Source organism: Vigna unguiculata, chromosome 4, assembly GCF_037176805.1.
Source record: "Vigna unguiculata cultivar grain cowpea cultivar isolate G323 ecotype 2 chromosome 4, ASM3717680v1, whole genome shotgun sequence".
NCBI lineage: Eukaryota > Viridiplantae > Streptophyta > Magnoliopsida > Fabales > Fabaceae > Vigna > Vigna unguiculata.
This window is the reverse complement of record NC_140795.1, coordinates 11,483,411-11,501,071: the sequence shown is the minus strand read 5'-3', so window position 1 is coordinate 11,501,071 and position 17,661 is coordinate 11,483,411. Positions and strand designations below refer to the sequence as shown.

The 17,661-nt window shown below is 31.3% G+C and overlaps 2 protein-coding genes across 4 annotated transcripts; one reads left to right on the top strand and one right to left on the bottom strand.

The window, feature by feature from the left end:
- The first annotated feature begins 1,911 nt into the window (after positions 1-1,911).
- Positions 1,912-3,911, top strand: LOC114180483 (uncharacterized). Its single transcript, XM_028066797.2, has 4 exons — positions 1,912-2,359; positions 2,646-2,864; positions 2,946-3,035; positions 3,604-3,911. The coding sequence occupies exons 1-4, from the start codon at positions 1,937-1,939 to the stop codon at positions 3,805-3,807; spliced, it is 936 nt and encodes a 311-aa protein (XP_027922598.2). The 5' UTR covers positions 1,912-1,936; the 3' UTR covers positions 3,808-3,911.
- A 3,839-nt stretch (positions 3,912-7,750) lies between these two features.
- On the bottom strand, positions 7,751-17,459 carry LOC114182333 (double-stranded RNA-binding protein 1-like). Of its 3 annotated transcripts, none has more exons than XM_028069191.2 (6): positions 16,957-17,452; positions 15,618-15,767; positions 14,040-14,275; positions 13,711-13,936; positions 8,985-9,158; positions 7,751-8,399 (listed from the first exon to the last, which is right to left on the bottom strand). In XM_028069191.2, the coding sequence occupies exons 1-6, from the start codon at positions 17,282-17,284 to the stop codon at positions 8,128-8,130; spliced, it is 1,386 nt and encodes a 461-aa protein (XP_027924992.1). In that variant the 5' UTR covers positions 17,285-17,452; the 3' UTR covers positions 7,751-8,127. The 3 variants fall into 3 exon arrangements, with proteins under 3 accessions (XP_027924992.1, XP_027924993.1, XP_027924994.1); XM_028069192.2 differs by having other exon boundaries at positions 14,040-14,107; positions 16,957-17,451; XM_028069193.2 differs by lacking the exon at positions 8,985-9,158 and having other exon boundaries at positions 16,957-17,459.
- Positions 17,460-17,661: the final 202 nt, after the last annotated feature.

Sequence of the window (17,661 nt, the reverse complement as noted above, 5' to 3'; positions counted from 1 at the left end):
ACACGTGGCACGTCGTTAATGACGTTTGTGGAAAATTAACAGAGGGTATTACATTGATGCACAATTTCAAATTTAGATACTCAATTGAAACAAACTTAAAAGTGAGTATCATTTTGAAATTTTCGAACCAAACTGGTATTTCCGAGTAATTAACCCTAAATAAAAATACTCAATGTACTTAATTGACAATATGAGTTATTTAATGTAGAAGAATGAAAACATACTAAGATGTTTTACTAATTTCAAGTCCTGTTAAATGAACTACATTCACTAAGAAAATATTATGATACTTGTCGTCGCATTGATAAGATACTTAGTTTTCCTATAGAGTGGAGGTCACTATTGACAATGTTGCAAAAGTCTAAAAACCTTCATATTCTAGATCTAGAAAAGCTTGTAGGAATCTTTAAAGTCCACATGTTGGAGCTCTAACACTATGGTTATGACTAAATAAGAAAATTATTTGTTTTCAATGCACAACGACAAAGAAGAAATACATTCTTAAACTACCCTCAAAGGTCAAAGAACCATTGATGGACTATTGTTCATCTTCAGGAAGATCCAAAACATGTAGAGGAAAAAAAAAAAGGAGAGTTTGTAAAAAAAAAAATTGAGATGGCTAGATTCATCATAATGCAGCTATTTTTTATTCATATATAATTGGTTCAACGAAATTTATAATTTTCAATTAAACAAGAGGAGAAGATGGTTTTTAATTATATAGATTTTCTTTTATGGTCCGGTAATAAATCTTAAGAAGTTAAAAATAATTTTGACTAGAAAAGTAAATTCATTATATAATAAACATAAACGTATTTAATGATTTCGTGTCCACAAACATTCAAAGAAGTTACATCACAATAGTCTTAAAATGTGGTAGTTCTGGTTGAATATTAAAGTCTTAATATTTTTTTATTAAAAATGTTTTCGGTTTTTACGAAGCAAAATTGATTTTTTTTTTGTCCCAAATTTTAATAGATCGTCCTCAAACATTAAAATTTAATATACATGATTTTTCTAACTTAAATGAGTTAATTTTTTTTTTCATGTGTCAAATGGTTATGTTTCAACTTAAATGTTTCAGTTGTCTATATTATTTGTCAGATTCAAACTCAGATGTCAGTATAGAATATTGTTCAATACGTAAACACAGAAATAATTAACATCAATAAGTTAATACAACAATTTTCATTCATTTTTTTCATTCATTTTTTAAATTTTGAGGACAAAAATATATTAAAATTTGTAATAATTGTTCAATAACTTTCTTTTAATTTTATTTTTACCGGATGTGGTCCTAATATCTATTATAAGAAATTAACTTTTATAATAGATTAACATTACCATCATTAGAAGATGTAACTTGATAGAAAAATATGAATAAGTTTTCTCACATAAAAACACAAATATATTAATATATTATTCTATCATGTCATCATTCTCTAACAATTTTAACACTCATTTAACAAAAAAACAATCACGTCGACTATTTTTTAGACTATATTAAGAAAAACAACTAATGAAAACATTGAATAATTAAGATAAATATTGAAATTAAAAGAGATATTAAATTATTTTGAATGACAATTATGAATGTTGGGAAAGGCGTTACGGTGGACTTGAGAGTCTACTTGGACACCAATGAGAAATAGAACTACTAAACAAACTTCACATGGCACGCACATACAAGTACAACCTGCGTTACACATCACCATCAACTCAATGCATAGAAACTTCACTTGCTTTTGTCTTTTTGAACTTTATTTTCAAGCCTACCCTATACCAATAAGTGTTTGATGAGTCCACCCTATTCCATTTTTCTACCATGGAATGCACAAAAAAACAAAACTTAAAAAGTATGATTCCTGCCTTACCCTTCAAGTAATTCTTGTTTAAATACACTTCATTTGCTCACAAACATAGCAACATTCTCACAATGACAAACCACAGTTTTGAACTTGATTGCAAGAGAATTCATGATTCTATGGGGGATTTGAGTCATATGATCAAATCTCTGAGTTGTAGAACCCTCCTTGAAAAACAAAAGCTCAAAGAAACCTTCAAGGCAATGTATGGAGAAGAGTTGGTAAGTTATCTTCAAAGGTACGAAGATGTGTTTTCTGCTTCCATCAACTGTTCTGGCTTGTCTTGGTGGATGCTTGACCCACATGACAGAGATGCTGTTGTGGTTAGAGAATCTCTTCAACAAGATGAGACCGATTTCAAGGCTCTTGTGGAGATTTTCGTGTGCAGAAAATCAAGTCATGTTCTTCTCATCACACAGGCCTACCAGAGAATGTTCAGGAGACAGTTGAACCAAGATATTATCAATTTGGATCCTCCACACCCATTTCAAAAGGTGAGATAGTAAAAGAATCACTCGATTCATTTATCGGAAATTGTGTTAGAAATACAAGTTTAAGTCTAAGTTTTACATTTAATGAAAATAACGAAGTTGAACATCATATAAGAAAAAAGACTTGTAAGCTTATTGTTTTAAAGTTTTATATTACGGATGGTGATAATTCCTTATATGGATTGGATTCAGATTTCATTGATGTTTTGTCTATCTGATCAATCCTCTCGAAAGACGTGTCAAATTATTGGTTTGTTGTAAATTTAAAGAAATTGGTTTGGTTTTGTAGATTCTTGTGGCGTTGGCTGCATCACACAAAGCTCACCAAGTGGATGTCAACCGTCACATATCCAAGTGTGATGCAAGGAGGCTCTATGAAACTGGAGAGGGAAACTTGGGAACTGCAGATGAAGCTGTTGTATTAGAAATTTTAAGCAAGAGGAGCATTCCCCAACTGAAGCAAACATTTCTTAGCTATAAACACATTTATGGGCATGATTACACAAAGGTACCAACAAAAGAATATGCTATTCCATGTATTGCTGTGAAGGGTTTTGAAATTAACTGTCTTCAATGCACTGTGTTTCAGTCTGTCAATAGAGGGAATTATGGCCAATTTGGTAAAGCTCTAGTGCTGGTTGTGAAATGCATTTGTAATCCAGCACACTATTATGCAAAGGTAAGCCTTTTCTTTAGTTACTTTATTATTAGATTAAGATTTTCTCCGCAGAAAATTATAATACGACTCTCATTTTTTTTACTCTCGTCCTTTACTCTCTGATATGACATAAAGTGAATTATTGATTCTTTAAAAAAAAAAGATAGTAATATATTAATCAATGACCCTACACATTAAGCCATGTCAGGAAGCCAAAAAATTGAAGTTTTAATATCATTATCCTTTATCAAAATAACTTTTTTTCTTGTATAGGCAAATATTAATTTTGAATATTTTGTTAACGAGAGAGTTAAACTTACAATCTCTCTCATTTTCCCTTCCATGTTTTATCACTAAGTCAATCTTGTAAGTCTATTTTATTAAAATGGTAGGTTTAAGGATTTGAAGAAATTAAAATGGTATGTTTAAGGATGGTTCTTTTATGCTTTTTCCATCATAGAATCAACTAGAAATAGGATATTGGGTGCACCACTTTTTCCTTGAGTAGTTGTTTGTGAGCTTGATCAATAAATGTAGTTTAGGAAGAAAGTGATTATCTGAAAAGTTGGAACTTGGTTAATAATGACAGAAACTGTACAGAAGCATCAAAGGGGAAACAAAAAGTTTTGCAAGAGCATTGGTAAGCAGAGCTGAGGTAGACATAGATGAGATCAGAAAGGTTTTCAAGGAAAAGTATGATAAGGAACTTGCTGATGTTATTTGTGAAAACCTTCCATCTGGCTACTTCAGAGACTTTCTACTTGCTTTGGCTACAAGTCCTACTTTTGTTTAATCTTAGTTTAATTATTCAGTATCTGTTTTTTGTCTAAAAATATTAACTTTTTTCTAATTTCTTTTGTGGGGACATGAATTGAAAGAAACTGAATTAAGTGCCTACTGAGAATAGTACACAGTTATATAATGTGAAAGTGTAAAAAAAGATGTATCTTTCACGAAGTACAGAACAAATATATTGAATAAAATAACAGATTCTAAATAGGATCAAATAGTTATTAAATAAGAAAATAAATGATAATAAGAAATAAAAAAATTAGGGATGTGAATATTAATTTTAATATAAGAATTATAAACCTAAAATGGTACTCAGCTATAAAAGTTAAGGTACTACAATATGTTAAATCATAATTTTATAGTATTAGACAAGTTTAGCTAAAGTCTAAGACACTTTTGTTTGAACAGATAATAATAATGCACTGATTTACAAAAATAGATATAGAAAATTTTCTATGTTCTCATTAAATAATTTAAGAAAAAAACAAAGACGGATTTATAAATTCTTTATTAAAATTCATTCGCTCATCTCTAAAGATGGCAAATAAATCTGTCCAATGTCCGAACCCGTTTCCGTTTTGACAGAGAATCCCGGCATTGACTGGGTATAAGGGTATGGGGAATCCCTGACTTTTTTAATTGAGTATGGGATGGGTATGGCGATGTACATATCCCCGCCATAATACCTGTCCCCGTCATATCTTCGTCCTTGTTTAAATTATTAAAATATTCACAATTAATTAAGTAACCTTATATATATATATATATATATATATATATATATATATATATATATATATATATATATATATATACTTACTTTCTATTTTTTATATTTTTTAATTATTTGGTTTGTCATGAAACTCATTCGCATCTCCAGTATATTTTTCAACTTATCATAACATTTAGGTAATTATGTTAAAATGATGTATATCAATTAATTTTTTTTATGTCTCACATTTGAATATTTCTATTATTTTTTTAATATTGTTATTTATTGTATATTTTCCTTTCACCTGAGAATGTTTAATACTCTCAATTTAAGTGTTTAATAGCATAAACCTTTCATTTACTAGGTAATATAAAAAGAATTATTTACTTATTATTATAATGAATTTTTGTTTTATTTGAAGAACTCTTTTGTTTAAAACAATTTTTGTTATTTCTCAACCATTGAGTATATACGTTGATATTTGAAAAATTTTATTAGATCTCTAATGTATTTTGCATCTTATCATGCCTTTAATTATACTTTTTTTTTTGCATTATGGGATTCCTTTCAATAGTCTATCAAATTGTTTATAAGATACACATTTGTTAATTTTTTAATATTTTTATTTGTTGTTTATTTTCATCACATAGAATACTATTTTGATATATTTTATCTAGTTATTTTTTATTTTCTAACTCATTATCAATCATATTGTAATTTCCTCACTATAATTGTATAAATAACTTTTATTTGCTATAATATAAAAATTTAATATAATTACCATGAATATTCTTTTATCAACATCCAACATATATTAGAGTTCAAAAGATACAAGATCTATGTTAAAATTTTATTATTATGTTTGTTATTTGTTCTTTGCATCATTTTGATCAAGTGATGTATTATAACTTTTATCGGTGTATAAAAAAGAGATTCATTAGAATTTAAAAAATTGAAGTAAACAAACATTTAAAATATATTTTAATTTGAATATTTGTTTTCCTTTTATATTTTTAAACTTTATCATTAATGTTTGCAAATTCAATAAATGTTTTTGTTTTTATGAAATTTTATATGGTATTCTAATCTAAAAAGTAAACAATTATAATTTATTTCAAAGTATTTGATATCGAATAAATAATCATCCTCCTAATGTTGAATATTTGATAATATTATGTTTACTTTACTGTAATTTTTTATTATTTTATAAAAACTAATTAAAATTAATATTAAAGTAGTAAGCAAATAGATACGAGTATGGGTAGAGATTATACCTGTTATCCGGTGGGGATGGAGATGAGACAAAAGTTTGATACCCGTTCAGTTTAGGTATAAAGATAATTTTTTTTTACTAGGATGGGTATGGGATAGCTGTTGAAAGGGGGAGCCTTTCATCCATAAATGAAGAACAGTTTTGATGATGTCTACTGATCTAGGATAAAACATAGCTTGGTCCAGTTAGGATATGCATTAGGCAATTAGCTTCTCTTTATCAATTGTATTTCAAGCCTGCTGTGTAATTCTGCATATGATTAGTTCTTTAACTAATGGATTAGCTGTGAGTATTGTACAAAGTAAGTGAAAATATACTCACGATAATCGATTAGGTAAATTGCTAATCGAATTAGTGACAGCAAAAACCTGTGTATAAAAGCTGTTTTGGAATCTGTTTTGGGTGTGGAAAAATCAAAAAGATCACGCAGTTTTCATCTGAGATAGAGCCATCTGAGAGACACAAAGTTTCAGAAGATTCTGCAAGATAACTCAAGTACAGATCCAAGAAGAATGTATGGTTGATTCTACCATGATGGATCTTGCTTGATTCAAGGAGCATCAAGTCAAATCTGCACAGCTTAGGTGTATTCGTTTCTTGTTTTGTTTTCTGTATTTTTGATTACAGTTGCTTCAGTGTTTGAAGTGTGGACCTAGGTGTAATTGTGTGGATGCATTGCTCCTAGGGGGAGTTCTTGATTGTTGAATCAAGTTCTTGGGTTTTGGGGGTTAGAATTACATAGGTGTGCTTGTAATTCTTGGAACCTTTCTGTTTAGTGGAATCCTCCTAAGTGTGTTACTTAGGAGAAGACTGGATGTAGATTCTTTTTGAATCGAACCAGTATAAATTGTGTGTCTTGCTTCTTTCTTCTCTCTCATAATCTTTCTTGATTGATTTAAACAGTCAATTAACCCAGAATTGCGAAATTGATTAATTGAGTTTTAAACCTTAAAGACTCCTTCAAGATTCACATTAAATAAGTGAGAAACTCATTAATCAACACAGATCCCTTTGTGGCTAAGAGTATTAGACAGACCTGTTTTTTAACAATAGCGAACCTCGTCATCGCCCCGTTATTATCCCTACTCATCTTTGTAAAGATTTGAACAAATTTATACCCACTTTATTTTTATGCCTTTTTATAATATATATAATTATTAATCATAATATATTATTATTATTATTTATTTACTATTATATTATTTATTACTATTAATTTATTATTATTATATATATATATATATATATAATTGATTACATAATTAATATATATATATATATATATATATATATATTATATTATAATAAATAATATATACAATAATAATTAATAATACATTTATTAATAGTTAATATATCTAATAATAATTAATAATGTATATTAATTATTAATAATATATTTATTATATATATAATAATTAATAATGAATGTAGTAACTAATAATATATTTGTATATAATAACATGTACTAATAATTTTTATAATTAATTAATAATAATAATACAAATATATATAAATATGTATAATAATTAATGATAATTATTATATTGTTAAATTTTAATATTTTTAATTCATCTAATAATCATTTTATTTTATTTTCATCATATAAAATATTTTAGTAATTTTTTAATTTTATCTATTAAACTTTTTTTAATATATTACATCAATCAAATCATTCACTAACTTTCATAAAATTCATTTCCAAATTTATTCATTTTACCATCTAAATTCACTAAAAAAAACATATATATATATATATATATATATATATATATATATATATTCATCCACTCAAATAAACACAAATTTATATTACACCCTCTCTTAAATTTATCCTAAACAAACATGGAATAAGAAAAAACTTTTATGTGTATAGACTAAAAATATGTTTGACCCTTGAAAAATTAAGTAATTAAGAGATATTGTTGGACTAGTCCAAGGTAATATGCAACCTACATCTCTCAAAAAATTAAGAATTGAAATTTGTAATTGAGGAAGTGAAGAGAACGAGAATTAGTCTTTTACATTTGTAATAACTATAGGAATATAACGGCAACGAATAAAAAAAAGGAATAAAAGAACAAATATAAGGGCCTCTAGCATTTCCCCCATAAAGCTATTGTTACCAACATATTCTTAAATGTTCTTCTAAGTAATCTGAGCAGAGAAATTCCTAGTTATTGATGACAGAATAATTAACTAATCTGCCTCACTTTCTTGAAGTGAAAAACTTGTCTGTGATTTTAATCAATAGCTTATAAGTTCTGCATTTTAAGTTTTAAAATTTACCGGGAGTCAAATCCTACACAAATAATGACCCAGGAGCTTCAACTATCTCAATGAGAATATGAGTAAGCAACCCACTTGTCATCGCTAACTGGTAACATAGTTCCACCATCTTCAATTTTCACATTTGTCTTGCGTGAGTAAACAACAATCTTTTTTATGCATGAGGAGGTGGTGTCTACTGCAGTTGAAGACTTGTCACTTGTTTCAGAATCCGTTTTGCTGCTGCCAGACAGAGAAGGTGAAGACTTATCATTTGACAAGGTAGAAGAAACCTTGGTGTAGCCATTTGTATTTCCAGATGAAGTAGAGAAATTCTTCACTGCAACAAAACAGAATCTCAAGATGAAATTGCAGTATGATGTGGCATTAGGTAATCAATTTCTCAAAGTTGAAGTTTAACAGTATTTATACAAATAGGATGTCTAAAACTGGGTCCCACTCCTTCAAGCTAAGATCAAATGTGCACCATATTGCAAAAATTTGGTCAGACATAGCTTCAATTGGTCTAATATGATTACAGCCTAAAACCGCAAACCAATGGATTCCATAGTGATTTATGATGTATGGATTATCTTCCAAGTGGTAACATCTTTATATGTGCCATGTCATCTTCCAAAATTTATGTGGAGTTAGACTATCTTAAATTGGATTGATTACCAACGAATTCATAGAAGGGTTTTACACAGCCAGCTAATGGAGAATCGTATGGAGTTTTTGTTTTTCCAAACTGTACATATCATAATCTTATTTCTTTATTTTTGGAATCTAAGTAGCATAATATCATCTGTGCTCTGGATTAGGTATTATACTTGACAGTAGATAATGTACAGAACTGATAAGAAATTCAGAAAACTGTTTCATAAGGGGGAAAGAGGTAGAAATGACAAGGGCTTTTACGGCTTACATGTGTCTTTGCTAAGTTCACTCGAGGTGACTAATCCAAGGCCCACAGATAAATTTGGATTGGTATTGAGTTTAAGACCAGATACCACATTTGACTCAGAGTGGTCATGTGAGAACTTGGGAACCTGTCCTTCATAATTTGAAAAGGGAAATGAAGAAGTCTTATCTGACTTGCCTGAACAAAAACAAAGCAAGATAAAAAGCACAATGAGAAACACTTCTGAGTAGATATAGGAGATACCATGCTCTTAAATCTTAATAACAGTCAAATTCAAAAATAACAGCAATAAAAGAAAGATGTTACTGTAATCCAAAAAGTATAACTATTTTTATTCTGACCCAATTTCCTAACTAAAAATGTGGTTGATAGCCCCTCAAACCATGAAACTAGTATCAAGACATGTGAAACATAAAATAGATTTGAACATGATTTAACTTCCATGAATGCACATTAACTACCATTAGTGCAACATGATTTACTGTCACCGTCAACCCCTTTTCATTATTTTGGCCTCGAAAATCACCACTCTACGTGATAAGCTTTCACAAATTTTATGATTCTAGATCGAATCATGTGATTCACTTTGCAATACATAGCAAAAAAAGGTATGTTAAACTATTTACATAGTCAATTTCATGATCTGTATTTTATCATTCAACTCATTCGAAACTAACTACCATGCTTTGAGAAGTTCTCACCTTACAAAGTTGATTTTATTGAAATGAGATAGGTTATAGTTAAGTAGGTAACAGAGAACTAGAGCGTGGCTGATGTTTGGAATAAAGAGACTAAACAAAAGTTTCAGTCAAAGAAACAAGGTGAAAAACCAAGAAGATGAGCGCATGCATTTGAACCTAGGGCTTATTGGAAGAACACATCGCAAGTGGCTGATCTTGTCAATAGGTTTTGGTACCTCTAGAGCTCAATTGTTTGAAAGAATGAGTTTTTGCGTGAGGTTGCTAACAATTAATGAATATTCAAGAAAGCTGTCAGAAATACTGTTGGTTATAATCCATCTGTATAATTCGAGAGCAATTCCTCTTAAATAGAATACAAAGACTTGATGACAGAAAAATCCTAATTTATGATGGATATAATCTATCTATATAATTCAGGATCAATGATCATTCACAATAGATATCAAATATAATGTCAGCCTATTAATCCTCCTAATTATGAAATGCAATTGAATATCCTAATTATGTAGTTAAAACTATACAAGGTAATATTATCTATGTCAACAAGTATGCCATGATTTAGGCTTTATTTAGGGAAATTTATATTTACCTTTTATTCTGTTTGTTTGGTTAGATTTGATTCTGAATTTAATATTAGGAGATTGTAACAAGAATAAAATCGCACACATATAGGGATTTGGATTTATTCTCTCGAGAATTGTTTACTGTTTTATTTTTTAATTTCTGTTTTTATCTCAGAACACATGTATTAATATAGGTCAGCTGACCTAATAATTATATCAGATAAATAAAGAAATTCTTTCCTTCTAAATTTGAGAATCTACAACATAAATTATGGGATTTTGACACTCCCCCTCAATTTTGGTGAGTGGATATCATTCATTCCCAATGGAAATGTAGAACCACTTAGCCCTTCTGTCAATACATATGCAAGTTGATTTCCAAAGAGCACACGAATGGTGTACATATTGTGCCATTATCCAACATGCTTATTTCTATCATGTTGCATTGGATTATGCACAATACTTATTTGTTGACTTGTTATCATTATACAATCTCATAGGCTTCTTCCAATCAATCTTCAGGTCTTCTAAAAATTCTCTCTAAACTCTTCCTCTCCACTTGACCTCACGACAACATTTTGTTTCTTGCTCCTTCAAATGACTAAATCTCCTCCCAGAAAAGTGAAATATCTAGGGGTAGATCCTTTGTTGTCTTTAGAACCTACATAGTCCTAAGCCTCTAAGATCATCTCATTCCCCTTTGTAAATAGAAGTCCTTTTCCATGAGTTTCTTTCAAGTATTGTAGAATGTCATAAACAACACTAACACAAGTCTCCTTTGGATTATGCATGAACTGACTTACAATCATAACAACATAGGCAATGTCGAGCCTATGTGAGACAAGTAGATCAATTTCCAAATCAGTCTTCAGTAAGATCGTCTATCCACAAGTACACCTTCAACTAACTCATCAAGTTTGTGATTCTATTAATAGGTGTCTCTATCGGTTTGCACCCTAATTTACCAGTTTTAACTAATAAATCCAGCACTGGAGGATTAAAATGCCATGATGGGATGAGCCACTTCAATGCCAAGATATATTTCAATTTACCTAACTCCTTAATTTCAAATTCTGTTATCAAACAGTTTTTTAAGGATTCCATTCCTGTGTGATCATTTTGAGTTACAACTATATAATCTACATACACAACTAGTGTTTGAAACTCCCCTCGAAGATGAATTCTTAATATAAAAATGTATGGTCACCTTGGCTTTTCTTGTACCCAATGGTTTTCATTACAGTAGTAGACCTACCAAACCATGCTGTAGGAGACTATTTCAATCTGTAGAATGCCTTCCTTGGTTTACACACCTTTCCCTCCTCATCTTTAAACCCTAGCGGGACCTCCACGTAAATTTCTTCCTCAGGATTACCATGCAGAATGATATTTGTGACATCAAATTCTAGAGACAATAAAATTGTAACACTATATTTTTAGCAGGTGAAAAAGTTTCAAGATAGTTAATCCCATATGTTTGAGTCTATCTCTTTGCTACTAACCTTGGTTGATACCTTTCTATTGTCCCATCTACCTTGTACTTAACCGTGGATACCCCACCTTCATCTAACAAGATTTTTTCCTTTAGATAGATCCACCAGCTCCCAACTTTTGTTCTTTTCTAGAGCAACCATTTCAAGCTTCATAGCATGTTTCCAATCTTTACTATTTGTTGTTAGTAGGATATTAATTGTACTACTAGAAGTTGCTAGAAGATTCTAGAGATATCAGTAATTATTACAGTTGGGTTAGAGTTTTCTAAATATAGAGATTGATGTATTGTTTCAGATTAATAAATTGAATAAGAATATTTCTTCTTTCAGATTAATCCTTTCAAGTCTATTCAATGAATCATTCATAGTTTTTGGAATAGTGACAGTATTTAGATGACCAAGAAAACTTGTTATTATTGGATAGTTTGTCATAAAACAGAAAGTGTGACAATGGATACCTTCACCTTTTAGTACATGCTCGAACACATTTCCTTGCTGTAATTGGAAGATCCTGAACTTCAACGGTTGGCATATTCTTGTCTTCATTAATGACAGGTATTTCAGGTAAAGGTTTAGATTCATGGACTTGTGGTGATTGAATAACAGACCTCCTTTGTGAGTATACTTGTAGTTGATGGATAACACTTTCAGTTTGTTCTCCAGTTATCTTTGGGCATGACCGTGCAGAGTAGTTGAACGGGATTGTTATCTTTTAGTGTTTTAAAGGGTAGATGATTGACCAAATTGGTAACAAAAAGGATCCTCTATGAATAATATTAAAAACAATTATGACATGGTATCAACGCTCTAAAATCCTTGGGAGCTTGCGTAGTCTCGTGCACAACCTGCATTGTTGCAAAATGATACACCTTTCTTTCGCTGAATTCATCTGTGAAGCCTGCATTGCTGCAACACCGCAACCATTTCTTTCTTTCACTGTATTCCTTCTAGGCCAGCATTGCCATACTTCAAACCTCAAAAATGTTCGATAATCAGAAAACTCAACCACCATAGAGTTCCATACAGAGGAGATTCTAGATTAAGGGGGTTGTTGGACACATTAGAAAAGCCTAGATTCAGGTAATTGCTCCTTGGCACTCGCAAGTAATATTTCTTACTCCTCTATACTCAATGCCTTAAATTCCTCTAAAGAAGGTGTCTAGGTACTTGATTCTGGACCACAGACCACATGACTCAATAATCTATTGGGTTTATATCCTATAGACCCTATCCAAGCAACAAAAAAATTGCACTTGCAAATGGAAATTTCATTAGTTGTTGGAAAAGGAGATATGATGATAAACCATAATCTAATTCTGAAGGACGTTTTCTGCTTGAAATAACTTCCAATTTGATTTCTGTTCACAAGCTTATAATGAATTTACTCTGTTTCGTTTTTTTTACTCCTACAACCTGCCAATTTCTGGATCAAGGAGCAGGGAAGGTGATTGGACTTGCTAAGGAAGATAGTGGGCTCTATCGTCTAGAGGATATTATCAGGAGGCATAACACATCAAGAGTCAAATTCCTTTGTCTTTGATTTCAGAAACAACACACTCTAATATAGAAAAAATTCTGGTTATACAACCTTCGTTTAGGTCATCCATCATTCAGTACCCTAGAAATTATGTTTTCCGATTTATTTCAAAAAGTTGACATAAAAATGTTTTTATTAATCCAATGATCCTGTACAATAATTATAAAATATACTGTCAGCATATTAATCCTCCTAATTATGGAATGTAATTAAATATCCTAATTATGGACTGTAATTAAATATCCCAATTATGGAATTAAAACTGTACAAGGTAATATTATAGCATAAATCAAGGGAATCTGAAAAAATTATCACCAGGTTCCTGTACATATAAATTTGATGTATGGCATAAGTTAATATATTTTACAGACTATTCCTAAACTCAAGAGACATATGTTAGAATGACAAACTACAGCACTAGTAGTAAAAGAATACCTTTGTGTTCTTTCAAAGCCATATAAGCTACCTTGGCTGCACTCATCTCTGCTTGCTTCTTGGATTTAGCTTTTTGCCCAGTAAAGAGCGCTCCTTCTACCTCCACTTGTGACACAAATATTGGCATATGAGCTTCACCATTTTTATTTGTGGTATAAATGGGTAACCGAAATCCTTCCTTTTGAGCCAATTCTTGTAAAAGATTTTTGTATAATCCAGCATGACCCTGAATTTTTTAGACAATCATAAGAATATTAAGCAGCACCAAAAGAAGCATTTAAGAAGTTGAATATTATAGAGTAAGTTATATAATAGTGATTGAGACTAGCCTCTTCAACTCCGCCTGGTGATAATGACATTAAAGCAGCTTCAGCGGCTGCATGCTCAGCATCCTTCACTGTAGAATAGAATTTGTCACTTCCATAAGTATGTCCATCAATAGTGACTTTGCACTTGAAACGTGTGGCATGAGGAGGACCCTCACACTCAGAAGAATATACTGGAAGACCTAGATTTTTCTTTTGAACAAAGCTTTGCAGCTGGTTCTTGTACAAATGTAACATATCTATGACAAAATTGATCGTCAAAAAGTTATATGTAATTCAATTACAGTGTCATTTATCATTAATAAAATAATATAATTCCATGAGAGAGGGCGTAACAAAAACATCAAATATGTTATTTGATACTACCAACTTTCTCCATACTTTTATTTCCCACTATGCCTAATTTAATATGTGTAGCCAACCTAAACTAGTGGGATAAGGTTCAATTATGCTTGGTGTAGACAACCCATGTTCAATATGCATCAATACATGTCCAACTAAAAATAACACATGGTTTATAATATGAAAAAAAAAAAAAATTGGACACCAGTGTTGCCCTACAATCTTTAGCAGATGTCCAAATAATTTGGAAAAAAAAAATACAAAACCAACGCCAGCATTTTAGTTTCTAATACAACTGCATTGCATAGTGTATGTTGGCTGCAACAATCACTGTTTTATACAGGATATTTAATACAGGCTCATGGTAATTAACACGCACAATAGAGGAAATTGACTTTCTCCTAAATCAGATTTTATGTGCCATAAACTGTTAATAAATATAGAACATGTTTGTTCCTGATTTTCAACACTACCCCTCAAATTGAAGCTGCTTCAAGCTTGTTACCACAAAATAATTCACTCCCCTTAAAATAAATTCATTTCAACCACACTAATTTTATCATATGTGGGAAGAGTTCTTTTCATGCAATTAGAGTTGTCTTCTACTTATATACACTGGTTTGGCCTCATCATTGGTTGATATGGGACTAAACCACCACCCTTTAAGCAACTCCCAAAGTGGCCACAACTAACGAAGGCTATGGTGCAACAAGGCAGCTTGTTAAAACTACTCCTCATGTCCAGGACTTCCAGTACTAAGTGTGGCAAATGCAGGTGGGTTGACTATGATTCCATGTTAACAGAGAGAAAGAATAGCTAAAAGTGATGCTAAAACTGTGTTTTAATGTACCACAGACACACGTTTATATCTCGGGTAGTAGTAATTAATATACATAATTGGAGGGTAGTTAGGCTCCCCTATATAAGAATGTATGCACCTATAAACCGCTAACAAATACAGAATACATTTGTTCCTGATTTCAAGAGCCACAAATACTTTTTTCTTTGTGAAACTGACAAGCAGTAAGAGGAAACACTGCATCTGATTTTAAGATCATTCTAATCATATTAAAACTAATTCAATCTCCCCTGCACACCTCACACCAAAAGAACTCTCTGTCTCTCTCTCTAACAAAAGAAAGAATTTCACAGTACTAAACTAGAACTATAACACACAAGCATAATAACCAATAAAATATCAATTTGATCAAACAAAGAAATAAAGAGAAATCATATCACTTTTTTGATCTTCCAATGTTATTGTATCTCTAACAGCCGCTAGAGGGTTACTGATTTGAGATATTTGGCACACTTCTTCAAATTTCAGTTGCAGCAATCCATTTGTGGGAAGATGTACGTCATCAACAACAGATTTGGGATCAGGTGCACCTGTAGGTTCAATGCAAAATAACATGAATCTTCTGTAAATTTTGAAATCCTGAATGTAGTCTAACAGAAATCAAGAATTATGAATATAGTCCATACAGTTCTTTTTTGGGTAAGAATTATTCATCGCCAGAAACAATAACAAATACCTGTTAAAGATTTTGAGCACACATAGGTGTTCACCTCCCAACATGGTTTATTCCACACTAAAGTGGCATCACAAGGGTTCCATGCGTAGACCACTTAGTTAAGAGATTACCTATAATTTGGGTGTGTTTGGAAACTTATTTGCTAAGGATTTAAGATGTGGGCACATTAATTATTAGCTTATAAAAATCACATCCGTAGTAAGAAATACATGTCATCACACCCAAAACATAAAAGATCACCGCATCCAAAACATAAGAAAATTATATCATCGCATCCAAAACTTAAGAAATCACATCTGAAACGTAAAACCAAACACAATATTAGAAAAAGTACTATCAGTTTACAGTTCAAATATTCTTTTTCACGTAATCAAAACAAAATCTCAACAAATTACTCAACAACACAGCATCAATTCAGGACAGCACATCCACGCAGCTTCCTCCAAACCCCAATAAACAACCAAATCAACATACTAATTTTAACATATAAACATGTCTAAGTGTTCATAAATTTATGCATTCTCTTGCTTCCGGTACTCATTCTAACGCTTTTTGTCTTTCAAAAAAAAAGTAACATTCCAGTATTTTAACACTAGAAACAAAAGCTGAAACTGAAAGCATTTTCGTGAGCACGATCAAGAAAGCTTTAATTTTGATTCAGTAACGGAAAACAGATTCATGATAAAACTGTTCGAAATCATGTAATAGGAAATAACATCTTGTAGTAAAAACCCATCTACAAATAACAGCCCCAATAAAAGCGAATAATAAATTCCGCACCTCAACTCCTTCCTCCACCGATACTCAACAACGTCATTTTATTACATAACATGCAATTTTCGTTTTACCAGAAAAAAATAAAATAAAATTACATACCCTGTCATGGAAATCACATTCAAGACAATCATCATCAAATGAAAATAATAATAATAATAATAATAATAATAATAATAATAATAATAATAATAATAATAATAATAAATAAATAAATATACACGTGCTAGAAGCACAATAATAACACGTGAACAAAGAGGGGAAGGTACCAGAAGACGAGTTGCAAAGCGAAGGCTGAGGGAAAGAAGAGAGAGCGGAAATGGAGAGAGAGTGTTCGGGAAAAGAGGGAGACGGCGGCGACGGCAACGGAGACGGTGACGATGACGGCGGGGAGAAGTGGTGGAAGGCGAGCATAGCGGCGTCGTTTTGGGCGCTTTTGGAGTTGCGCGTGGGGGAAGGGGTTTGGAAGGACGCGCCGTTAACGGTGACGGTGGAGGTGAAGCGAGGATCGTGATCAGGACCTTCTCTGGTAGTGTCGTAGGTGGGTAAGGGCCATGACCGTCGCTGGCACAGCTCTTGCACCTTCGTTTTGTACATTGCTCGTTCCGTTCGTTCCTCTTTCTCCTTCAACGCTCTTCACAACTGTTTCAACTCTGCATCGTATCACTGTAATATATACGAAACGGACCGAAACCGAACCCTGTCGTCAGAAGACAAGAACACTGGACACATTTTGCATCCTCAATTGGAATTTTTTTTTTTCCTAATTAAACCTTCCTTTTATAGAAAATTACATAAATAAACCTTTGTCAATATTATTTAGCCAACTAGATAGATATGCTGACCTAGATTTCCGAGAATTTGTTGGATGTTGACATTAAAAAATAGTGGGATTTTATTTTTATGTTTTATAGAAAGAAAAGGCAGAATTTAAATAGATCTTTGAATAATGAAAATAATAAAAATTAATTAAT

Bases quoted from the DNA above. Each gene is read 5' to 3' on its own strand.
- LOC114180483 (XM_028066797.2), top strand. From the start codon at position 1,937: ATGACAAACCACAGTTTTGAACTTGATTGCAAGAGAATTCATGATTCT. The intron at 2,360-2,645 runs GTGAGATAGTAA...TTGGTTTTGTAG, and splicing joins CTCCACACCCATTTCAAAAG to ATTCTTGTGGCGTTGGCTGC. The intron at 2,865-2,945 runs GTACCAACAAAA...ACTGTGTTTCAG, and splicing joins ATGGGCATGATTACACAAAG to TCTGTCAATAGAGGGAATTA.
- LOC114182333 (XM_028069191.2), bottom strand. From the start codon at position 17,284: ATGTACAAAACGAAGGTGCAAGAGCTGTGCCAGCGACGGTCATGGCCC. The intron at 14,276-15,617 runs GTGATATGATTT...ATTTTGTCATAG, and splicing joins AACATTGGAAGATCAAAAAA to ATATGTTACATTTGTACAAG. The intron at 9,159-13,710 runs GTATTCTTTTAC...GTTTTTGTTCAG, and splicing joins GGCTTTGAAAGAACACAAAG to GCAAGTCAGATAAGACTTCT.